This window comes from Rhipicephalus sanguineus, chromosome 3 (assembly GCF_013339695.2).
Source record: "Rhipicephalus sanguineus isolate Rsan-2018 chromosome 3, BIME_Rsan_1.4, whole genome shotgun sequence".
NCBI classification, from domain to species: Eukaryota; Metazoa; Arthropoda; class Arachnida; order Ixodida; family Ixodidae; genus Rhipicephalus; species Rhipicephalus sanguineus.
In genome coordinates, this window is record NC_051178.1 from 207,641,369 (window position 1) to 207,666,389 (window position 25,021).

The 25,021-nt window shown below is 39.9% G+C and overlaps 1 protein-coding gene across 1 annotated transcript in view; it reads left to right on the forward strand.

Annotated features, from left to right (window-relative positions):
- Positions 1-4,159: 4,159 nt before the first annotated feature.
- LOC119386272 (zinc finger protein 595) overlaps positions 4,160-25,021 on the forward strand; it is a 74,586-nt gene continuing 53,724 nt past the window's right edge. Inside the window, exons 1-2 of the mRNA XM_037653600.2 lie at positions 4,160-4,322; positions 17,291-17,608. Coding sequence (XP_037509528.2) covers positions 4,160-4,322; positions 17,291-17,608 — 481 coding nt within the window. The remainder of the gene's footprint in view (positions 4,323-17,290; positions 17,609-25,021) is intronic.

Here is a 25,021-nt window from a genome sequence, read left to right on the forward strand (position 1 = left end):
TAAAATGTGCTTTTGTTTAAATATCACAGCTTCTAAGTGATGATGTTTTTTTCCCATGAGTAACGTGACTGTAACATTTTCTGAAGAATGCAGCGCTGCAGTATTCTTCAAACTGTTGCCTTATAAAGGTGTCATGAAATTTGGCCTTAAACACTAGAAATTTGGAGTACAAGTGTAACACCTCTTACTTTTTTTTCTTTCCTATAAGAATGCAAATTGTGCCTTGCTTGCATGCTTTATACTGTGGTGGTTGGTTTTGCTGGTCCTCTGCTTCGTCATTATGCAGAAGGGTTGTACTATTGAATGCAAAGAGCACTACATCATGATTAAATTTTTATTATTGTTGGTATACTGCATGATTAGCATAGTGTACTGTAGAATGCTGTACTTAATAGGCATTGGTATAAGAGTGGCTGCTCTACTATTCCTGCTTTTAGTCGCCATTAGCTTGTTTTGTAAATGAGTAAAACCTTTCACCTGTTGTAAAGCAGTTGGTTTCATAATGCTGTGCTTTCGTGTGTGATTAGTCCCTTTATATGATTAAACCTTCTTCCCTCTTGCTATTAAACGGTTTGTGGCAGCTAAAACCTATTGTACCAGGGTGCCCAAATTTAAGCATCAGGCAGCATACAAAGTACATTATGGTCCACGCTTACTAGAAACACTAGCTAGTATTCCACCAATGATGACTGCTCAGATTTTTAGCAAAGGCTTGGAAACAATTTTTTTACTAGATATAGATTCTTCACATTAGTTGCTACTTTCTACCTAGCTAAAAGAGTTGTTAAGGTGACGATCTTAGTTACTTAGGTTGTTCTAATGAAGTTTAATTAAGTGTTCACTTTATGATAAGTCCATATATCTTTTTTGAGCTGTGGTGTAGCAGTGTGCAATAGGAAAGTTTCCTCATACAACTTTCAAAGGGTTTGTAAGTACTCGAGTAGGCCATAAAAGCCTTGTATGAGAGCCACAGAATGTGCATGTTTGAGGTTCCCACTTTGGGTTTTTTCATGGCTACGTTAAGTACTGTGACTTGTAATCAATTTTTCGCCTGGTCGCTTTGAAGGTAATAATTGCGTAAGTGTTCCACATTCCCACTCCTCACATTCAGATTTCTCACTGGTACTTAATATAAACACAGTATCAGTTTAGACTAATAAAAGGTTCCTCAGAACTGTTGTCTCTGCAAGTGTTGGGGTATTAGGTTGAGTGTTAAACAAATCAATAAAATTGAAGGTTGCTTTTTTTTTTTTAATTTCATGTTACAAACCTGGCACTATTAAGTCAGTGTGACATCATTGATTTCTAGATAACTTTTCATTAGTGTTGTTGTAGCTCAGTTAAAGTAATTGACACAGTTCTCTCTTATATTGTTTTGCAATACAGTGCTCTCTTGTCCATAAGAACGAAGACTTGACTATGCCTGGGCATAGGGTATCAACATTCATGATGTCATAACTGGCTGGTGCAGGAACGTTTTAAGTTGACATTGCCAGTTATCTTTTCGTTGTAAAATGGTAATTTACTTACATAGCTCAAATTGTTTTTCTCTTTAGAGTTTCTTTAGGCCAAGATTTCTAGATGAGTACCTTAGCATTGTGGTAGTTCTTGGTAGCTAAAGTGCCTATCGGCCTCCAGTGGCGTGGCACCTATTTTCAAACTTTGTTATTGAAATAGTGTTGGTGTGCTGCATTTGTATTTACTAGAGGCTGCACTCTTTGAAAACCAGAATAGTGTTCAGTTAGTGATTCAAAATGTTCAAGCCTTGCTGTGGCATGCTATACAACCTAGACAGATTTAGTTACAGATGATGCCACCTGCATATATACAGTACTCGCGGATTGAAGCACAGTATCTACACTTTTAGTATAATGACTGGTATCACAATTGCTCGATAAAACCATGTGATGTTACTACAAATCTGGTCGGTTAACAGTTGGCTCTGATAGAAGCGTTCGAGTCGAAATTTTCCCAATGTGACATGAACTGACAACGGTGTAAACAAAAGTACAGTCGAACCCGCATATAGTGAACTCGCTAAAAACAGGAATTAGTTTGATACATTCTATAATTCGATGTAAAAATTTTTAAGAATTTAGCATATTTTCGGTGCGAATTTCGGGGCTCAAGTTACCTTCACGGCACTTCACGATAATGCAAGGAAGGCGGCTTAGGGCAATATGCGGTGAAGTTTTTTAGTGTTTCATTTTCGCAGTTTGTAGTTAGGGGTGCAGGTTATATGCAAGGGCAGGTCATAGGTGAGAAAGCATGGTATTGGTGTAAACAGCGACTCTTCATCCTCAGATGCAGCTGTGCGTATTCGTTGTGCGCTGAGTGAGTAACAACTTTATTAAGCCTCTAGTCTGCCCTGACACTTATCGTTATTTTTCGATATCATACTCGTGCTTCTTGGGACGCTGTACACAGCGACGACGTCACACTTCTTTTCTCTGCGTTCAGCTTTGTTGTTTGTTGCTAGCTTTGCAAAGAACAGCCAGGTTCTTCTGTTTTACGGCAGCCATTGTGTTAACAAATGGAGTTGAGTAGTGAACGGCGCCCCGCACGACGGCTGCAATGACGAGGAATCATGGGAGAAAGCACGCGATGGCAAGCGATAGCTTCTACTCGCTCTGTGCGGCACCCTCCTAATCACACCGTTTTACTCTCCCAAATGCATGTGGGAAAGCCCCTTCCGTGAGGAAAAGCCAACTTCATGGGACATATTGCACTGCCCGATATGTTTGATATATCAAGTGCTCTGGCTATTTTTGTTCGATGTAACCATAAATTTTTCCGTGCATTGACGTAAAAGCATTGTCATGTTCGAAAATAGTTCGATATAAAGGATAATTCGATTTACCCAAGTTCGATATAGTTGGGTTTGACTGTATGTGCATTTCTTAGCCCTAAATTATTTCATTTCAATCCGTGAATACTGTACATAGTATGTTGCATTCATTACTTGGAACTTCAACACTTCACAGGTAATGATGTAAGCCAAGTGTAGCATCTAGCCTTTCTGCTCTCATTTATTTTTTTCATGCTTTTTGTGTATATCATTACACACCACATGGCCTACACTTACTAAAACTAATCGTAGAATTGGCTCTTTATTATTATTATTATTATTATTATTATTATTATTATTATTATTATTATTATCATTATTATTTTCAGGCATTTTTTCTTTCAAACATGTACTGTGCAAGAACAAGCAGTACATGCAGTGACCATAACGATTGACGTGTCATGCACAAACAGTTTAGCTTCTTGGTCTTCTTTTTTTTTATTGGTGTGCTTATGGATGAGCGTTATTTGCCAATGAGCAAAACTGCCAGTAGGTGGTGTCCACACCACACCCTCTCATTCATGGCTCCGTCAGTGTTATTGTACCCCAGTGGGATGCAGCACGGAACGGAGGTATAAGCAAATGTACTAACAGCTCTGCATTGCTGCCACACTTTTCTCACTGTATTAAAATGGCTCACAAAGTTACTTGCAAACATTATGTCCTTAGTAATCTTTGTCCAGCTTAGTTACAGTTTAACAAAATTTTTGTTATGTGTGCTTAGGTTTTGTGTGGTTCATTTCGTGTTTCTTTGCCAAAACAGTGTGCTGCCCATTATTTTCAATGCCCAGTCTTCTATTTACTGTGGTCTGGCTACTTGTCTTCACTCGAATGAAACCTGTTGTTGGGGAGTGTGTCGGAGGTGTGTGCTACAAAAAAAAAAAAAAAAAACTTGTTGGCATCGGCTAATCAGAGTTATGATATGAGACAGCAGGCAGCCATAATGAGCGGTAATGATGGGTTGTGTGTGTATTGGACACTACCGTACTGGCTTTCATTTTCAGCTGTACTTTGGTGTGTGCTTTGATGCGTATCATATAATGATAGGTTAAAAATGCAGACCGGAAGTGAACAGGGTATGCTCACATTTTTTTCTGCGCTGTCGCAAACTATCGATTTGACGTTGCCGTGATGTACACATTTCTGTGTGGTGATGACCCCAACTGCACCACTGCTTGCCCATCTGTTATTTTTCTTTCTTTTTTCTATTCTGTTTGCGCAGCAGTGTCACAGTTCTTCTGGCGGCCGCGGAGGAAGACAGGCACGTTTCGATGTGACGTGTGCGGCAAGCCCTTCAGCAACAAGGCTAACATGCAGCGTCACAAGGTGCTCCATGCGACAGTGCGGGATGTCTACTTTTGTGATGTCTGTTCGCGGCCCTTCTCTTGGAAGAGTAGCCTCGAGAGACACAAGCGTGACATGCACGCTGCACTGGCCAGTGGCTCTGGAGCGCAACGCAGCAAAGATTCGTCTCGTGCGCATGGCACTTTCCCCGATGTGAGGTGACATCTTGGTGGCACTGACCGGTTGTGTGAGTCTCTTGTGCCCGGCTGAATGGTGCTTGGTGGAGCCGCTTCTCAGGCACATTGATATTGAGTGTTAGTGCATACAGAAACGCACTATAAGTGCTTCCACGAAAACAAAAAGAACACTGTTTGCGATCAGAAAAATCGGGTATCACCTATTCATGTGGTGTATTGTTTTCGAGTGCCGCTAAGAAAAGAAAGCATTCATTTTCCGTCAGCAACAAAAATTTCTCCTTCCTTTTTAGCTAAGCGTGCTTTGCTTCTGTTTTTGGAATTTGAGGTTACCGTATTATGTCTATAGTTGCAATGTTGTTCTAGTTTGTTCAACACTCATGAACTTGGAGATTGTATCACCTTTATTTTTTTCTCCGAAAAGAAAAGGGAGCTTCTTGTTCCTCAAAACAGGTTAATTAGCCATCCCTATTTGAATGAACGTATATCTTTATTATAAAGCCACGAGGAGAGTTATTTCTCCAAATGTATAGTGTGTTACTATATATATTCGTATGTGTAATTCATGAGGCTGGCCAGGCATTAGAAGGCTTTAATTCCTGCTTCTTTCACTTGTTAGCTGCCACCATATGGCTCGCATCATGATAATTTTTAAATTTGAGCATATTTCTGACATCACAGGACATGCACGAGTCCTAATTGTTCGTTGTGATACGAATGCATTTACACCATGCAGCTTATTGCTAGCGTGTTCTTTCATTACAAATGTACTGTTAGCTCGGGAAAAAATTGGAGAGTTCATTTGCTTGGCCTTGAGCACTCTTATACTGCAGTGATACTTTAGGTGAGTAGATTGGAGTTACCTTTTATTATTATAATATACTAGTGAACATGCATGAACCTAGACAAGCTTCCATGTCAAGGTTCACTTTAAAGATAATCAAAGTGTAGCAGGTACTGGATGTAAAGAACTAACTGCAGAATTTTATTGTATTTATTAGGTTCTGTGCCGAGTACTTGCATTGGCTAAAGGTGATCATTGACCAACTTATCTGGCTCGCAGTCTCTCTTTATGTCAGATTTTCTACCATACCACTGTGTAGCAATGATTGTAGCAAAGGCCATTTACAATTAATCCATCATCTTCGACTGAACTGATAGTTTTCCTGAAATTTGCACCATAAAGAGGCCAGTAAAAAAAAAATTTCTTTGAATTCGGTATTGACTGACCAGTGCGAGCAAATGCAAGAACCAGAGAGTGCTGCTGTGACAACCATTTTCAAATATAAACAAGTAAAATCTGAATTTCTGCTGAGCATAGCCATTACTGTGATTGGTTCTGGAAGATTCCTTTAACTGTTAGCACCACCATAAGTGGTTTCGTCTGGAATGTCATTTAAGCAGCTTTTATGTGCTACATACAAGAAAGAAAAGTATTCATTTCTTCATTGTCAATGGATCTATGTTGTATGCCCTACATTGTATTGTGCAGTGTTGATCAGCCCACTTTCCAGCTGTTTTCTTTTGGAAATTAGTTTTTTTTCTTGCTCTCAGCATGAATAACACATGCAGTTTCTGGAGGTAGCAGGATGGGCTTTGAAGTAGCATAGGAACGGCATGTCAGCAGCCAATTAGATGAGGTGCTGCTAGTCTTATTTACCTGTTGAAATAATCACATGCATATTAACAGGAATTTGGTTTCTGTGCCAGGCTTCATCTTTTACCCTAACTTAAAGCTCTGACAGCAGTTTCATGACTGCAAAACATATGTGTCGCACTCTAAATTGCACAGACTGTAGCTCCCAACTTATCTAATGGGTCTGTGCTGATGTGTTACCACATGTATAGTCATTTTGTTCATCACTACATTCAGCCCACACTCGAATATAACATATTAGCAAAGCAGTGCTGCTTTCTGTTCTCACCCTGCCAGGTTCCATTGTTAAGATGCTAGGCGTATTTCATGCGTGCAGATGACTGCCATGGCAACAGTAACGGAAGAGCAGTAGCACTGAGGTAAAACGCTTAAGTGAGAAGCAGTTATATTACCATTAATCAAAAATTTGCTTCAGAGATTCGCTTTCATTAATAATGAGGCTACTGAATGAAATATATGCATAGTATATAGGTAAATAAATGAACATATATAAATAAAATCTCATATTTTTGAACACTTCATTTTTTGCGTCTTATCTGGCTATTTTTCTGTGCCTCTGGAAAGTAATAAAAATGTGTTCTCTTGTACGATGTATGGGCTTGACGCCAGGCAGAAAATAGTGTTATAAAATAGCATCTATTGCACTTTATGACAAGTAGTTGCAAATAATCTAAAAAATAATTAGTGTCTAGCTTCAGTATTTAAAAAATTAACTTTAACCCTTTCAGGCGTGATCTATGAAGAGTTGTTAGTAAATGTGTCAAATTTACACAACAATATTTCAAAGCACTCAGTATTCAGTTGCGACAAAAATAATGTCATAATCTTAATTATTTTGTAATTAAATATCTGTTTAAACTGAATTCACTCATGCTTTGTATTTGTATAAATAGAACCAAATCTCAGGCTAGAAATATAGTGCAATTTCATTTCTTGTTATATTCACTTTGAGCAAAGGAAAATGACACTTCTGACGTGGATCGCAGAGGGCAGCACGTCAAATGACTGGTCAAATGTGGTAGTGCCTGCAGCAAAATGATCATATGCAATAGTACACTGCAGAATTAACTTAAATGAAGACACATTTATTACATAGCAGGTTCAATTCATCCAAACCTCAATGTATCTTGCTCTTTCTTAGCGACTAGTTGGCACAATTAGCACTAACATATTGTGTGCACAATTGTGTGCAAAGTGCCTCAAAGGGGTTAATCCCAATTGTTATTGAGAGCCCAAGATGAATAAAAGATAAAAATGATGCTGAAAGTTTTAAACAAGCTTTCTGCTGTTGCAGATGGTCGATTTGCATGAAACTTAGTCAAAGTGCGGATCAGTCATCACAGGAGTTGTGCAAAAGTTTGAAATTCTCCCTGTGTGTAGGTGATACCCTTTGAAATCGTGCAAGATTTTTTTCCTCCTCCAGGCTGGGTTCCTTCGCTGTACCACATTTATGGGATTTAGCTTCAGCTGTTTGTACACCAGACATTCTTCTGATTATTCTTTGATCTGTCTGGTTAATCAAAGTGAACCGACTCTCACATTGGAAGAATGCCTAGCTTTTGTAGAACCTCCTAAAAGCCCTTTTAGCATTTGGTGAACCATAGTATAGCCATATGGCATTGCTGCAGAATTGGCTATTTTCACAACACTGTGTGGGTTCAGCTGGGCTCATTGACAAAAATTATGTAATGAGGTGGTGTCAGCCCAGTCAGGAATAGTGCTTGATCATTTTTATATGAAAACTTGCAGTCTAGGCAAAACCTGTGTTTGTGACCCCCATCAGTCGAGCATAAACATGACACTTGTATAACTCTCATGCCTTGGTTAGAATAACTTTCTAAAATTTTATGGACAGAGAAACAGTCTGGTCTTCCTTAAAATATGAAAATAAATTACAGAAGTGTAATTTTGCTGCCAAAATCTCAAAAATTATCTTTTTAAAGGCAAGTGCAGTTTTTCAACTCTCATATCTCCTTAACCGACAAGTTTCTTGCAGGTAAGAGCAGGACTGACCACTAGCTTTCGTCCACATTGGCTTCTACGTCATGCATTTAAGTGCAGCAGAAAACGCCTAAGTATGTTAGACAATGTTAGAGTCGTACAGCATGGATACAATAATTTAAGCAGTTGAAAGGCAGGAGTTGACATTAACACTTGCCATTCTAGCAAGCGTGAATGCATGGTCTATGGTCATATAGATTAGGTACATGTTAAACTAATTGAAAATTCAAGCCATTGTGAGGATTTTTTTTTTCTTGGCTCTCATTTTCATTTGACGCCAGCTTTTTGTTATGCTCATACCACTTGCATTCTTTATTGTTTTCATTGTCTGACTTGGTAAAAGCAAGCATTTTTTTTATTAAATCATGCTGCTGTAAGGGTTTCTACATTAGAGTTTCATCATTTTTAGGCTTACATTGAGTAGACATATGGTACGTTCAATTCGTGTCCACCTATTTTACAAGCTCACTGTGAAATTTCAAACATGTGCAATGCCAGTTCCCATTTCTTTACATAATTTCCGAAGTTCACTTTCACTGAATTGTACTGTGTGAGACCTTGCATGTGAGGAATGAGATCAAGGGAAATCTTGCCGATTGTCTCTTAAAAGGCTAGTTAATCATGCCAGACTTTTAGAGCAAGAATCATGGTGCAGGTTAACGTTAAAATTAAAGCTGGTAATCTAGCAAACGGAAGTGCAAACTGTTTGCTTGTGTAACAACCAACAAGGCAGCTAACTGTGATAAAGATTTTTGTGCAAAACGTTGCATTTTATATACGAGTGCTGCAAAGGCCTGCTGACCTACAAGATATTATTGACCTACAAAGTCCTCGAATATAAAAATGTATTTGTACTATGTTTTCATGCTTTAAATCCCATTGATAACTTTTCTTGTTCCTAATAGAGATCATATGTTCCCACTCTCTGATCATGGTTTATTTTCGATGGAAGCAATTGTGGAAATGCTAGCAAGAAGCAGAAAGCATGGGTGTCTGTTTGTGTGCATTCTTCCTAATTAAAAAAAAATAGTAGTAAATGCTGGGCTGTTTATTGAAAATGCAGCAACAGGAACATAAACTCTTATCCAAACAGGGGCATGTGCGCTAGTGTTATATTGGGTCCCTGCATATTATTGTGGGCTAAGTGAAGCATGAGCATTTATTATAAAAGCTATTTTATGCCTCTGAGATTGCCGGCAACCTTATACACTGCCAGCATTAATTTTCTTTTATTACCCCTTCTGCACAACATTATCTCAGTTCGTCATCACAGGCTGTCGCAGGCTTTTTGTAGGAAGGTGGAAATGAAGTGTGGCACAATGATTTTGACTTTGCCAACTAAATATATAGGACTTTACAATGGCAAGATTTGGATCACTCCTTGCAAGCTGTTTCCTTGGGTAATTTCTTTTTTGTCATATAACCATTAGTTCATTGACAAGGAAGTTTTGGATATAAGCTGCATACTTCATTCTCATTAACTTTAATGGTGTGGATAAGAAACTGTGTCATCATCAGCGAAAGCGGATGTAAAAGCTGAAAGACCATATGTGTACCTTTTCGTATGCACATGAAATTTGCCTCCCTGAAAAAATAATTGTGGAAAAAAAATCTTCCTATTAAAGAAACACGTTTAATGCAAAAATACAGAACTGGAGAGAAACAATAACAATGAATTGGGAGGTGAAGGCATTTTTGTTCAATGTCATTGTTACCTCTTGTGTCATATTTATTCCTCTGTATTTTGTTTTTCCTTAGTAAATGCTAACTGGGCCAACAATGAGGTCCTGTGAGCATCTTAACATTTTCCTTGGGCTGGTCATTAACCGTACGGTGTACTTGCAGTATAATATAACTGTTTAAAATAATTGACCTGTAGAACAAATTAAAATTCTGTGCCACTGAGCAGCACTTTCCTTTTGCAAATTAAAGGGGAAGTGTGAACAAGTAGCCCATGCACAAATTGTTCCAAGTTTTGTTGGAGGTGTGGTTTGTTCACAATATTTAAAATTGAGGATGTTTATTAGCACAGTCACTAACTGTGCTTCGCATTTAAAGAATGTTACTTCACTTATCTTGTGCATTCCGCATGTATATGTTTAAATGTGTACTGGCAGTACTAAAGGAAGAAAATGCAGCTGCAGAATGTTGGTACAATTTCCACAAGTATCCACATGTGTATAAGCTGTCAAAATTGATTGTGTATAATGTCATTCATTATGCGTTTGACACAGTGGAGCATTCACATGAGCTTGCCCTTTATATTTGTCGTGAGGCTGACATATACAGTACACTGTGAAGCTATAGCAGCGAAAAAATTTTCCTGTATCCATTTTAATTATAAGCTCTGGTTCACATGTCTTTATACACACACACACACACACACACACACACACACACACACACACACACACACACACATATATATATATATATATATATATATATATATATATATATATATATATATAAGGATGAGTTCTTGCAGTAAAAGTCACGAAGCAGTGTCTTTGTGTGTATAGTGGCAGCTGAGATATCGAATTACAGCAGAACCCCGCTGTTACGTTCCTCACTGCTGCGTTTTCCCGGCTGTTACGTCGTTTTCCGCCGGTCCCGGCATAGCTCCCATAGGATACAATGTATTGGGAACCCGCTGTTTACGTCGTAACTGTCGGACCGTTCCCGTATGATACGTCGCGAAGTGCGCCCGAAGCTGACCGAGTGACTACCAAAGAGAGCGGCCATGGTGCATTTTCACGCAGCTTGGCCTCGTTTGACCGTAATATTAGCCGCATGAGAGGCGCAAGCAACAGAATCTTTCAATTGATGCAAACAAAAGCATGGCCTTCGAGATTCAAATTGCAAAGATGGCGTCTATGACGTAACTGCTCGCGAAAGCAAGGCCTTCGAGATTGGCATTTACTATTGACAAAAGCATAGCCTCTGAGATTTGCATTGCACAAACATGGCGTGTATGACGTAATTGCTTGCGAAAGCAAGGCCTTCGAGATTGGCATTCACTTCTTGCCATCGCGTTGGCGTCGACTCATCATCATCGTTATTTGTCGGAGAACGGGAGGAGTTCGAGCTGGTTGGAGCTCACATGGTCGTGCGTGCGGTTCGCGGTCGGACTCGCCGCGCCGGTCGTGATTGCGTGTGCTTAGTTCTTTCATGCCTACAGCTGTTGGTGTTAAAAAAATCACATACGTTGATCACATTTCTGCGGATAAGGCCGTCCTAAGCTCCGCGTTTCTATCCATCGACTAGATCGCGGCTGAGCGCGCCATTTTCGTGCTGCTCGTAAGAATTGAAATAAAATTCTGTACCACTAAATATTTTGCCGTTTTTCCTGTTTTTCGGCTCTTACGTTTCCCGTCTCTTACGTTTATTTCCTACGGTCCCTTCAAAAACGTATCAGCGGGGTTCTACTGTATTTAGGACCGTGAAATCGATGTATGGTGTGTTTGTTCGGCATCTCTTCCTGATTCTCGTACTTTCTGAAGATATGCCCTTGATTCTAAGCTTTGTTGTGTGCTACTCCGACTGTGAAATTTTTAAGCAATTATATTTATATGCTTGCTAAGGCCATGTGTGCTGAATCAATGTGCCTTCGCTTGTAAGTTCCTACGCCGTCGTCGTGACATGTGCCTCCCAGTGGAGACCCAGCAATATGCATATTGATGCACCACTTACAACAGAGATAGGTCACGTGTGGCAGTAACTTGATAACGATGCTATGTGCATACCTCACTCGTATATTTGTACAAGAGGTTGCCTAGATGTGCTCCTGCTTCTGTTTAGCGCAAGAGTACAGCATAGGAGTAGGCGGGAGAAGTTGGGCTAGTTGGTGCATTGTTGCACTACGTGCAGGTTAGCATGAAGCAAATATAATCACAGCGACAAGACACAGGGACAGTGGGCAAGTGCTAACTGACAACTGTTTGCCACTTGCTCAGTTTTGCTTCAGGCTAAGTTTTATGTACGGAGAGAACTTAGCGTACTCCATGTTGCCAGTTTAATGAGAAGACTCGCAAGGGAAGATTAATTTATATTTAGTGGTACTTGCACTTGCAAAAGTTGAAAAGGGCAGTGTGACAGTGTCTCCTTGTAAATAATATGTAGTACTGACAGGGACCTGGTGGAGGTCCAGCCTTTATGCAAGATAAAATTTATTTAATATGAGTTATTATGCAGATTTATCTGAGGTTTTGCTTTGTTCACTATCTTAACTTCTTTCTTTTACCTGTCTTACATGCTTTGATAGTGATTCTAGGCAGCTTTAGTGGCATAAGAGCTTGTTTATGATGTTGAGTTTTAGAAGTTCAGTTCTGTATACATATGCCAGCTTATTGGCAGATGCGTAACGTGGTGGTGCCAGCTAAACTGACACATGTAACTGTATTGCATGCGGGCCTTTTTGTTTGAGAGATTTCATCTTATTTTTAGTATTTCAAACTACAATGTTTGAGAATGCTTCAGTTGGCAGAAATTCCATTTAGTATGCATACTGAAGAAAAATGCAAGTGTTGATCTGAAGTCCTGCTACAGTTTTCTCTGTATTTGCTAGTCTTCGGCACTTACATTGAAGTGTGTTCGCAAAGTACTTGTTGCATTTGATTGTACTGCATTTCGAAATTTGTGCTATTGAATATGTTACTCTCATATTACTGGAGTTGTCGCAAATGGTGAGCATTGAACTTCTCGGAGAAGAAGCCTTAAAATATATGATCTATCCAGTGCTGCTATAGCCAGTTCTAAGGGATGTGGTTATTTCATATGTGCAAACAGTGCCCGTGACATTCACCAAGAACACAGCTCCTGATATATTTTCTGCAACAAAAAACTGTTGAAATAGCTTTTATTTTCCTACCTATTGGACTCGATTGGCCGAAACTTGAGCGTTGGGTGAATAACATTCTCACAATGCTCCTATGTTTGTTGTAATGGACACTTGATTTCTTTGTTAGAAGGACCATCTTTTCTTCACACTGTTGGAATTCAGCGAAGGTCATAAGTCTTACTTAAGTTTTAGCAGCTGATCGGTGTAAACAACAGAAAGCTCTTCAAGCAAATAGACTTGCTAAACTTAGCAAATGCATTTAACAATTGCACATCTCTAGTAAAGCACTGGGTCGAAGATTATCGGCGTTTTCAATGCAAAGAATTGAAGTCACTTGATGGTGCGTGCTTAGATTTGTGCAACAAAATGTGCAATGTGAGATGTACCACATGTTAACAGTTTTCAGATCACATGTCACAAGAAATCACAGCTATTTTTCAATTTAGACCTGAAGCCTTAAAATTGATAGGTGCTGCTTGCACTTCTGTGTAGTGCACCTGCCATGATCTTATTTGAATTTATTTAATTTGGACATATAGCCCACGTAAAGGTGTGACCATTGTGTTGGATAGTTCACATTTTTCATGGTCATTTTGGTTATTTTCAGCTTTGATTTCTGTGGCATATTCAGCATGGATACAGAAAGCATAAAAGAAGTGGAGAGAAAAGAAATTGTTTTCAGCATGGTGTGCAGAGAAATAAGGAACATTTAGTATTTCTTTCTTTCTTCCTTTCTTTTTTCTTTTTTGTTAAGGACTTATGTTAGGTGCATTGCATTAGTTGAGCACACCAGTGTAATATTTTCATTTTCTCAAGCTATTTGAATGAAATAATTACGTGCATGGTTGCCATATTGTCAAGGCCGCAGTGTGTTTTGTTGCTTCTTATGTAGCCATAGGTGTGAATTTATGCTTTAAATGGCAGTATTCTGGATAGGTTGCCCCATTCACAGGAAACATTGATTCTATAAAAGAGCTGCACAAGATGTTGCATTTGGGAAGTTTAGTTCTTTTATTTTTTGAAAGTAGCGGATAATCTCATTACAAAAAATTCTGTAATTATTTATAAACTTCCAGTCATACTGGAATGTTATCCACAAGTTTTGACGGATCAGCACTGATTTCTGAGAGGTAAATTATTGCTGCGCTTTGTGTTGTTGTAAAAACGCATACTGTTTTTGTTAAAATGCAAAAAAAAAACATTCCTTTGTAATATAGTTTATCATTTATTGAACATACTCTATTCTCTATATAATTAGAGAATGTGGCTTGTTCTCGTTTCTGTTTTGGACTTGTGTAGCATTTTGTGTTATGGGGCAGTTGTAGAGACCTGCTTACGTGATTGCCTCTAAAGGGCTGTGATAGTTGAGTTGAAGTTATTTTCATGCGTTTAATGATGGTAGCACATTTGTGGAACAGTTCCAATGCTGCGTAAACTTTTCTGTACTGGGCTTCTAAATTTTGCTCGAATCTGTTTTTTTTTTTTCATTTTTTTATAACAAGATACTAGCAAATACTCTTATTTACTCATGTAACATGTGTAAGCTTATTTGCCACTGTAAATTAATGGAGTATCTTTATGCCTGCAGTTGGGTACAAGACTGTTTTTTGATTGTACGGTCATGCTTTAAGTCGCACTTTCTTTTTTCTGCCTTGTGCTGAGAATGAGGAATGCACCTTGCATGCATGTGTTTTGATTATTTCCCATCTAACATGAAAAGTCATTTTATGCCTGTTTTATGCTTGTTAGCTTATGTGTTGTATGTTTTGCCTGACTGGATGTATTGTTGTAAAGGTTTTGTCAAATCTGCAACATAATTTACATAAGCACTGGTGTGTAGTTTAACGGGTCCTGTTCAATCTCTGGCTTAAATTGAGCTGTAATCGATGCATTGTGTCCTGTCAGCACATTGCTGCCGCTTTCATCGTACTGATCCTAGGACTGTGACAATACATAGAGTACTAGCCCTCTTGTTGTTGTCTAACCGTAGTGATAACATTGTGGCTTTATTGCATATGCACGGAAGCATTGTTTGACTACCAGTATGGGAAACTTGTGGTCATACATATGTGGATATAAAAATGCTGAATAAAGCACTCTTTTGATTTATAAAAGCAGGTGCTCTTGTATCTCATAACTACTTTTGTCATATAGGAGAGGTGGTGGTGTGGACAAAAATTTTTATGTAGCAGCACAGTTTCCATGCAGTGGTGTAGGCCTTCTGGGTTCACTTGTAATCCATGATGTGTTCACTTTTTATAAGGCTGTAAAGAAAGATGTGAAGGCTTAGGCCTTTAGATCTACCCATTACTCACATACATTCTTATAAGAACTTACAATGAAGTTCCCTTCACTGTTACTGATGTTAAAAGTACTGAATGCAGCTGCTCACATTGGAACTGCTAAAATGGAAATCACTGTGCCAAAATATTTCCTGATATGCCAGCTTATGTAATATTCAGACCATTCAAGCACTGTGTGGGCAGTAGGATGTGTCTTCTGCTACACCTGCTTGCAACTTCCCAAAAAGCACTTCTGGCTTAAGAGAGGGAGCAGTGGAAAGGACAATGTATTCATTGTCCAGTTATTGCCCAGTGCTAATTTTCTACAAAGAAATAAATATTCTTGTAAGAACTATTTTGTCAAGGTCTAAAAATATTTTACTTTCAAGTTAACCACTCCAAAATCATAGTTTAACTGCTCATGCTTTGCATTTGAATACCGTAGAGTCTCACTACATTGTGCTCTTTAATTGCTGCAGCAGGGAAATGGTATCCTCAGATGTCTAGCAGTGGTTGCTATGTTATCCCTGCACATGTCTTACATTGACAGTCTGCAAATGGTTTAATTTTTCTGCCAATTTCTGTTCTGCATATGAAAGCTAACTGCTTGTTGCTTCCTCTGTGCTGGTCATGTCACTGTATGTCTTATTACTGTGTGTTGAAGGTGGTGGTATATTTTAACTGTTGAGGTGCTAATAATTTACTTGTGTCTAATAACTCAAATTGTCTTGCTGGATATACTCTGGAGTCTTAACGCATGCTTTCTGAAAATGGTGATGCAACCAAAAATTTTAAGAAGTACCATATCCATATTGTTGCATAAGCTGGTACTAATATACACATACTAATAATTAATGTGCAAATATGCCTAACCTGCTGCTGTTACAACTGTAAGGACTTAAGAACTGTGTTAACGTTTGAACTAACAGGGTGTGTTGTTCATCATCATCCTTAGCACTGTTTTGTTTGAGGTTTTTTAATATTTGGAGCTTTATGAAATGGAAAATTTGCATGCTAGAAACAATATCACCGTTCAAGATCACATTTAATGTAAATATTTGCATGAAGGTCATTGCAGACTCGTGGCTGTCCTGTGTGCTGGTCTTTGTATGAACTGTCTTCTTGTGCTTCTTGTTACGCTGTGCTGTAGATTCCCACGATTATGCACATCTGACCTCTGGAATTGTTAGACTAGAAAAGCCATGAAAAGCCACATTTTGTCACACCGTGAGCGTAATGCTGAGAATCAAGGACTCCACTTAACGTTTATATGCGCAGTATAAGCAGCAGACTTCTCAGTTCCGATTTATATCTCCATGCCACTAGAAAATTCAACATTATTGTTTTCATATTGCAAGAACATTTATTAACAGTTGTACATTTCAGCATTAAAGTGTGCAAATATATATGTTTTGTGTCAGGACATGACCACGTTCAAGATAATTACATGAGTTGGTCTGTAAGTGCCACTAATATTTATTCTCTAGTCTAATCTCTATTCTTGGATGTAACTCTTTTGTTGGTGATCTGGCATTTAGTTTCCTTATATTTCATACCCAAGTTTCCACTTTATTCTTGGGTGGACAAAAAAAAATTGCCAATTTATGAGTTACTGAACAAGGAAAAGAGTATCTATATACTAGAATAATGGGCCCTTTGCAGTGTTAATGTGCAATTGAAGATATCACTTATGTCGATGTGACAAACAACTGACAAACATTTGTTGACACAGCACGGGGTGAGCATTACTGGGAAGAGAACTTGATTCATTGTCAAGTAGAGCTGTGCAGTGCTATGTTCTGTGTGTAATTTGCTTTGCCAAAGCAAAATATCACTGATCAAGTGTTCTACAAAGGTGCAATGTCATAAGCTTCATGCCATGGCTGTAAGAACCTTGGGCATGGAAATGAGAACATATGAAAAAAAAAAAACTACTGCTGATATTACTGGTTAGAAGAAATTATGTTTGTGTGATGCTGTAGAGTCTATGTCATTGGTGCTAGTGAAAACATTGAAGTTAAAAGGTTGCTTTGCTCTGAAGAAGTCTGTTAATGGTGACCCCTATGCAAGACTGCATATGGAATGGTATAAATTGGGCCGCACAGGCTGCCTTGCTTGCTTCCCTCTCTGAGGACATATTGTATTGGCACAAGAGACTACATAATGCGACATATCAACTTTCAGGTCACACCAGCCTCGAGCCACTGGCCACATTCATGGACCAGGCTGTTGCTGCCACCGCTGGTGCTGCAGGCACAGCCGAAGCCAGGCCAACATGTGACATCTGTGGACGGCGCTTCTTCAACAAACAGACTCTGGAGCGCCATATGGACAGGCATCGACCGGTACGCCAGTCTTATGAGTGTGAAGTGTGCCATAAGACATATGCCTTTGTGACTGGACTATACCACCACCGCAAGACGCATGGCTCCATTGCACGATTCAAGTGCAACTTTTGTGGCGAGCATTTTATGTACAGCCGCTCCCTCTACAAGCATGTCAGTCAGCTGCATGCAACTGCGTCAAGTGCTACCACGCAGTAGAAGTTTTTTTAATTGTTGTTGCTGCTGTGGTTTAGCAACATTATGCAAACTGCAAGTTGTGTGCTTTTTTAGCAATCATACAGCTATTGTAGAATTTTACCATAAACATGTGGTTACTCTTCATTATAGCACCACTGTGCAAAGCAACTACTGTCTCATTTTGTGTGCATGCCCAGGCTTAGAACCTTTTGTGCTTTCCTTTGCTGCTCTGAAAATGTCTTCTCTAGATGGAAATGCAGTCATTTCTTCAACTATTCCAAAATTGAAACTTGAAATATGAGCACGTAACTTAAATAGGGACTTAGGAAGACAAGGACAATGCGCTTGTCCCTGTCTTCCTAATTCCCTGTTCAGTTTGTGCACTCCTATTTCAAGTATCATGAATCACCAACTTGCCCAATCAGCCATTCTAGAATGTCCAGAATTGAAGGGTTGGTGTCGTGTTGAAAACATAAACCTTCATGACAGTAATGATTAACATGAAATAATATTTAGAGGATTCATAGTTCCTGCAAGATGCAAAGTACACTTGCATAGCGTAACTAGTGTTTAAAATTTGAAGTGTCGCTTTCCCATTTGTTGGATTGTCTAAGCAGAGCCTAAGTTGTGCAGCTGTGGGCTATGAAAATTATGTTTTGATGGTTGCATTTATGGCCAGGTTTCACCCAAAACGGTCCAGTACAGATATTACATTCCAATGATTCCATAAACAAATAGTCTTCCCCTTCACTGGAGAAATCAGAGCAGCCTCTCGACTCTTCAGCTTGATTTTTACTGAGATGACCATTAACAGGGGCTGGGTAGGTTGACACTTCTTAAATGCCACACTTCTTTCGGATAAATGGGCTTGAGGCTTGTGGATCTTATGCTAGTGGTCCTGTCACTGTTATGTCTACTGACTTCAGTCATGTTCACGGGTTCCACTTTTATGTTTTGCACTTTGATGGTGGTTGCCTTCTTCGATTTCACTTTTTTAGTGAGGATATTAGGCTGCCTTTGCTACAAAAATGACATCTACAATTTTTTACTCTTTATACTTCTGAATGCTCCTTCACACCAGTGGGTGGGCTTCCATTCATGTGTGGTCACAGTGACATTGTGTTGTCGTATTGTTGAAGACAGTTTGCAGATTTTACTTCAGGGATGTCAGACAACCAGGTGATATATGTGTCACTCATGGCAGGTTTGGACCAGCTGAACACAAACTTGCCTTCATTAAGCAGTCTCACTTTGTCTTAAAGCCTGGTTTTGTACCTAGGACACTGTTCTGTCAGCTTCTGTAAATTCTCTTTAATCTTTATCGTAAATTATCTCTCATTTTCTTTATTGGCATGTCTGTAAACCCAAGAATAACCCTTCACTGTCAGGTACTATTTGAAAGTGACACAAGAAATGCTAATAAGCATGCATTTCTAGAGAAGCGGTGAAAGGCGGGCTAGGTGGTACATAACTTTAAACTTGAGAAACGGTGCAAAGACAGGACGAAGGAAAGTGACACACGGACGGGCGCTGACTGCCAAATGAAATTTTTATTGACGAAACCAAGAATAAGTAGATAGACGAAAGAGTGGAAACAACGATAAGGTTACAAGATTTTTGTCACGTGCGTGATGTGAAATAGCTGATTTCCTTTTCTAACAATTCGAGCGATGGAACGCTTATACGTTGATCACCCCTTTGGTGGATGACAAAGGCCTCAAATATCTCCCGTGCGCGCCTTTGACGATAGCGTTTTAGGATGGTGATGTCAGACAGACTGGGGATGCACCCATGCCTGGCACAATGAGTGGCTAAATTACTACCGATGCCAGTCCTTAATGAATTAGCATGTTCGCGAAACCTCCCATTGATGCACCTCCCAGTCTGTCCCACATACACGCTGCCGCACGAGCACGGAATCTCATACACGACGCATGTCGCACACTCGGTGTTCGAAGAGGCACGCCAAGCCATTCACCGAGTGTGCGACATGCGTCGTGTATGAGATTCCGTGCTTGTGCGGCAGCGTGTACGTGGGACAGACTGGGAGGTGCATCAATGATAAGCTTCGTGAACATGCCAATTCATTAAGGACTGGTATCAGTAGTAATATAGCCACTCATTGTGCCAGGCATGGGTGCACCCCCAGTCTGTCTGACGTCACCATCCTAACATGCTATCGTCAAAGGCGTGCGCGGGAGATATTTGAGGCCTTTGTCATCCACCAAAGGGGTGATCGACGTATAAGCGTTCCATCGCTCGAATTGTTAGAAAAGGAAATCAGCTATTTCACATCACGCACGTGACAAAAATCTTGTAACCTTATTGCAGGCCCGTAGCCAGGCATTTTTTTCGGGGGGGGGGGGGGGGGATTGGGGAGCACTTGCTGAAAGCCTTGACTATTTGAGAAAAATGCCTATTTTAATTATTTATTTTTGGTAAAAACCATGTATCATAAAAATTTCGGGGGGGGGGGTGGTCCGGGCCCCCCCTGGCTACGAGCCTGCCTTATCGTTTTTTCCACTCTTTCGTCCATCTACTTATTCTTGGTTTCGTCAATAAAAATTTCATTTGGCAGTCAGTGCCCGTCCGTGTGTCACTTTCCTTCGTCCTGTCTTCGCGCTGTTTCTCAAGTTTTAAATGCATTTCTAGCTCTGCTGAACACTGGTGTGATTAGGTTTTGGCTAGCATGTCCTCGAAGATTTCCTTTAAGGGGCATTAAAAGCAAACCTTTATTTCAGCATGACAGTAAATGCCCCAACGTGTCAAAGCCGACACTTTTTTCTTATAACAAGATGTTTGTTCTCGAAGACATCGAACAGCAGACAGTGGTAATGTACCTTCTCAAAATGTTCGGTTCTGGTGAATAGATAATTTTTGCTGTCAGTGGCATGCAGATTTAGAACTGTTGAGCCGCGCTTTAGTCTGTCTACAGTCATAATAATCAATCCAGCATTTGTTGCGAATTAAATTCACATTCTTTTGCTTTAATCTCTCGGCTTCCATTGGTGCAGGCAGTCATCATTTAGGATTTAACACAGTAGAGTAAAACAGTGTTTTTGTATATTCCTGTTGTATATTTCTTTGTATTAGGCTTAGCGATACTTGTGACAAATACGAGTGCCAGCAGAAGATGTAGAAGAAGTCGGTCGTTGTTACTGTAGTTGCTCGTGCTCGCTCCGATGGTTTGTTGACTGCTTTGCCTTTGTCTCTTCATTTGGTGCATAAACACCTAAGGTGCTTAGTGCTAAATGTGTATTATCAGTACCTTCAACATATGATATGAAGTTCTAGCCAGACCGCTGAGTGAAACTGTGCAAGCACTGTTCTACGTGGAGCTTCCGAATCGCGGGTCAGCCAAATGCTTCCGCGAAGCTTGTCTTGAAAGATGACCGGTTGTAAATGTCAGCTCTATGGTTGTGAAACCACAGATTTGCCACACTCATCAGGTAGAAGCTTATGTGGTTAAGTCTGTCGCCATCTTCCCACTTATTGTGAGCGCTTACTAGCTTACAAAGTGAACCAGTCCTCTAAATCGTGTTTATTGGTGCTCTTTAATAAGGGTCTTGCTATCTTGGCATGCCAGAACCAATGACAACTGGGGGTGGGGTGGCAGCTTACTGTGCCTTATCGTCAGACATTGCTGAGGCTGGGGTAGAGTCCAAGTCAGGAGTTACATAGTGAAAATAGAACCAGCACCCTCCACCAATTGATAATACACGTTTAGCGTTGAAGGAGCACTGACACCAAAATTTTGCACCTTGTTTTTTCTGCTGCGATAAGTAGTCAACGACCCACTCATCACGGCTGGAAAGTTCATTTGCTCGAGCGCGCGACCATTAATTATTTGTAGACGGTTTTATAGCACCCAGTCGCAGTTTCGGTTTCAGAGAGTGCCGAGGGAGGCGGGACCCAGAGTGGTGGCTATGTAAACATAGCTGGCTGCGTGAGCACATAAAACCGCGTGCACATGAGCACAGTGTTGACAACTCTTTTCAACGAAGGCTTCCTGGGTGCTGCTACAATGCCCTCCAAGGCGTATAAATATGCATGACCCCCCCCCTCCCCCCCAAGATGCTCTGCCGAGGCGAGGACACCAGCCTTTGTACTCCCGTGCAAGTCTCCCCTTCTTTCCGTTGAAAAGGTCTGCTAGGAGAGAGTGGGAGAGAGCGCCTGCAACAATCGTGACAGCCAATGCAAACTCGTGACGCAGGTGGCGGTTGGTTGTTGACAAGAACACCAAGGGCGCGTTTCGCATGGAGTGGCGCGACGTGCACTTTAAACGTGATTTTAAATGTGTTCTAGGCTATATTCGTTGATATTTCGTAGATGATGCATGTGTGTCCACACAAATCTATCCCACAGGTTATCTCGCCTTCGAAATTTTGTGTCAGTGCTCCTTTAAGCATGTTAGGTTTTTATGCACCAAATCAAGGGACACAGGCGAAGCGGTCAGTGGTCCAGCGGAGTGAGCATGGGCAACAACAACAACAACAACCGTCCTCTTCGTTTTCTGCTGGCACCCTTATTTGTCACTACAGTGCAGTTACTTTTTTGCAGTTTACTTCAAGACATATAAGCCACAATGTATACTATAATACATAAAATTGAAGCTTAATCGTTGATGTTACGAATGCAAGTGCTTGAGGCATTGTTAAAGCAGTTTATACATTGGAGCGGAAAATAGGAGAACCCAACAGAAGGCCTCTGTGTCTTCATTGTCGTTGTTATTTCAAAATTTTGCAGCCAAGCCAACTTAAGTACAAGTTTTATGTGTCTTGTTTGGTTGTGTACTAGGAGCACTGGAAACCAGTGCCAGGGATACCTCCTGTCGAAAAATTCTTGTTGCGACACCCCAGTGAGGTGAAAATTGCCAGATGTTACTCAAAGATAAAGTTCAGTCTTCATCTCATATGGTGTGTGGCATTGCCCGTGTAAGATTTTCAGTGAAAATATTTAAGACTATTGAAAAGCTGTTGATCAGCTTGGTAAATTTCCTTAGGTATGGTAAGGAAAATGCTAAACAGTGTACAAATGGGTGAAAACAACCACTGAAAAACACAGGGTGAGCACAGTGTTCTGTGTTCTTTTTTTGATAGTTTGTGCTCAAGCATTTGTACTTACATTTTGTGTGCTCATGGCAATAAATGGCAGTAGCTGCACATAAGAAGCTAGTACTGCCTTGGGACAGAATTGGCCTTTAAAGACACTTTGTTTCTCAGGAGGGCACAGAGCTTTAAAAGGAATTAATTTAATTTTAGCCTTCTTCAGTCATGTTCAAAAGTTGTTCAGACATTTCCTTGTAATCTGTTTCTTGATGTCAATAGTGTAATTTCTTGGTACACTCAAGTGTGAGGTGAAGTGGAATAGCAGATCATTTTAGTGGCAGTTGCTTTAAAAAGGCTGTCACCTTAAAGTAATGTTAGCTGAGGCACAGACTGTGCTAGATTCACTGTAGAATGATGTGTATGACCAAAATAATGATCATCAGCACTTCACAAATATTTCAGCAAGCGCAAGTCGGCTTGCAGGCCATTCAACATTACGATGTTTCCGCAGGTGAAATTTCGCTCTGAATATTCTGTGGTGCCCGCAATTGGGTGGTGTGCCATTATGAGATGTTTTACATGCTTCCATGTAATATTAGTGCTGTCACAAGGCTTATTCTGTTTTTAGGTTATGCACAATATCTGTGAGGTATATTCCTGCAGAAGTCATGTCCCTAGAGATTTTGTACTAACACTTTCCAGGTTATGTCGATCCCTTTGGTTTTGTCCCCATCCGAAGAAGTTGCACTGTTCCTTATTAACTACCAGGCCTTGCGAAATTTTTCTCATTTGGAGTGGCTGCTAATTTCTCTTAATCTAACTTGCATTGTCTTGTTTAAAAAGGTAGCTGGTTGTTGTGTCAGCTCTTTCTTTATTATGCCGATTGGTATGACTCCTTTATGGATGGTTTCGTCTGTGTTGCCATTCAGTGATCTTGCAATTGTTCTTTAAGCATTTTTTCCTTGTGTATGACATACCTTTATATGGCACTTCAGTGAGTTCGGAAAATCTAACCAGAAATGTCATATAGCCTTGCTTTGTTTCATCTCGTGCTTCCTAGACCAAGGGGCACAAAGTCTACACTTATTATGTGTCTGGCTGCAGATTTTTAATTGATCATGGTAATGACCGCAGTAGTGAAGTTTCAGTTGTATTCAATCACTGACTCTCCATTCCTGGTCGAGTTATGTTATTTTCGAGGCACATGACTATAGAATGCACTCAGCATGTTTAATTCATTGCAAGTGCACTCATATTGCATATCCTACGGATCACTTCTGTCTCTCAAAGGCCTGATTATGTGCATACATTATAATGCTTTTCGCAGACCCGTTATGTAAACTTCTCACTCTTAACCTTCTGCTGTGACTTTTTCAGAAATTTAATCTTAAACTACAGATACAGATACTGTGAACAGTCTTTTTTACTAGGCATGCCACCACATCATTTGCAAACTATGTAATTGGGTTAAAGGTTACAGTTGAATAGCTTACTTTAAGACGGCAGCTGATCCAATATATCTGACAGAAGAAGTCTTTTGAACATTTCATACATTCACAGTCACTGCTTCAGAAGATAAAAGAAATCTGTAAAAAGGAAGGACTTGAGGTTGCACTTATGCAAGACTACAGTAAAGTTGTTAGAAAAATGTTTTCTGCCGGGCTAGTAATAAATATCTGATATAATTTTATATTTTTAAATAGTCAACATAAGAGAAAGGCAACTATACAACACGACTCCGTGATTTAACTTTGCCTTTGTCTTCACTGCACTGTTTCTTTTAACCGTGAACCTGTTCCAATGCAGTCAGATTTATATTTTTTTGCTAAACAGGTGCTGGATTTGGAATGAAGAAGTTAAAAAGTAACAGTTGCACACAGAGCTTTGTCAGCAAAATGACAGTACAAGAGTAAAAGGACATGTGGTCTAACATGCTTATGCTGAAGACCAGTGCATGTGCAAAGTAAATATTGTTTACCTTACAGCACAATAGATGCTTGGTAAATGTGTGTCTGTAATCGGTTAGTTTGAAAAGCCTAAGAGCAATGCTATTGGCTGGCATGCGTCCATTGACATAACTGTGGTATCGTCAACCATCCACTTCTATAAGGAAATGCTACCACCATGCAGCACTATTATGGTGGGGGCCAGACTGAATAAATTAGGTCCATGAACACAACGCTTATTTTTGGATCATCTTTATTTGCATTACAGTAAAATTTAAAGGGACTGATAATATCATATTGTGTTGAATTTTACAGCGTAGAATACAGGCCGAAAGACAAGGAAGCACATACGGACAGCGCTGGTTCAGTTAGGGCTTTTGCACTGCCTCAAAACTTCGC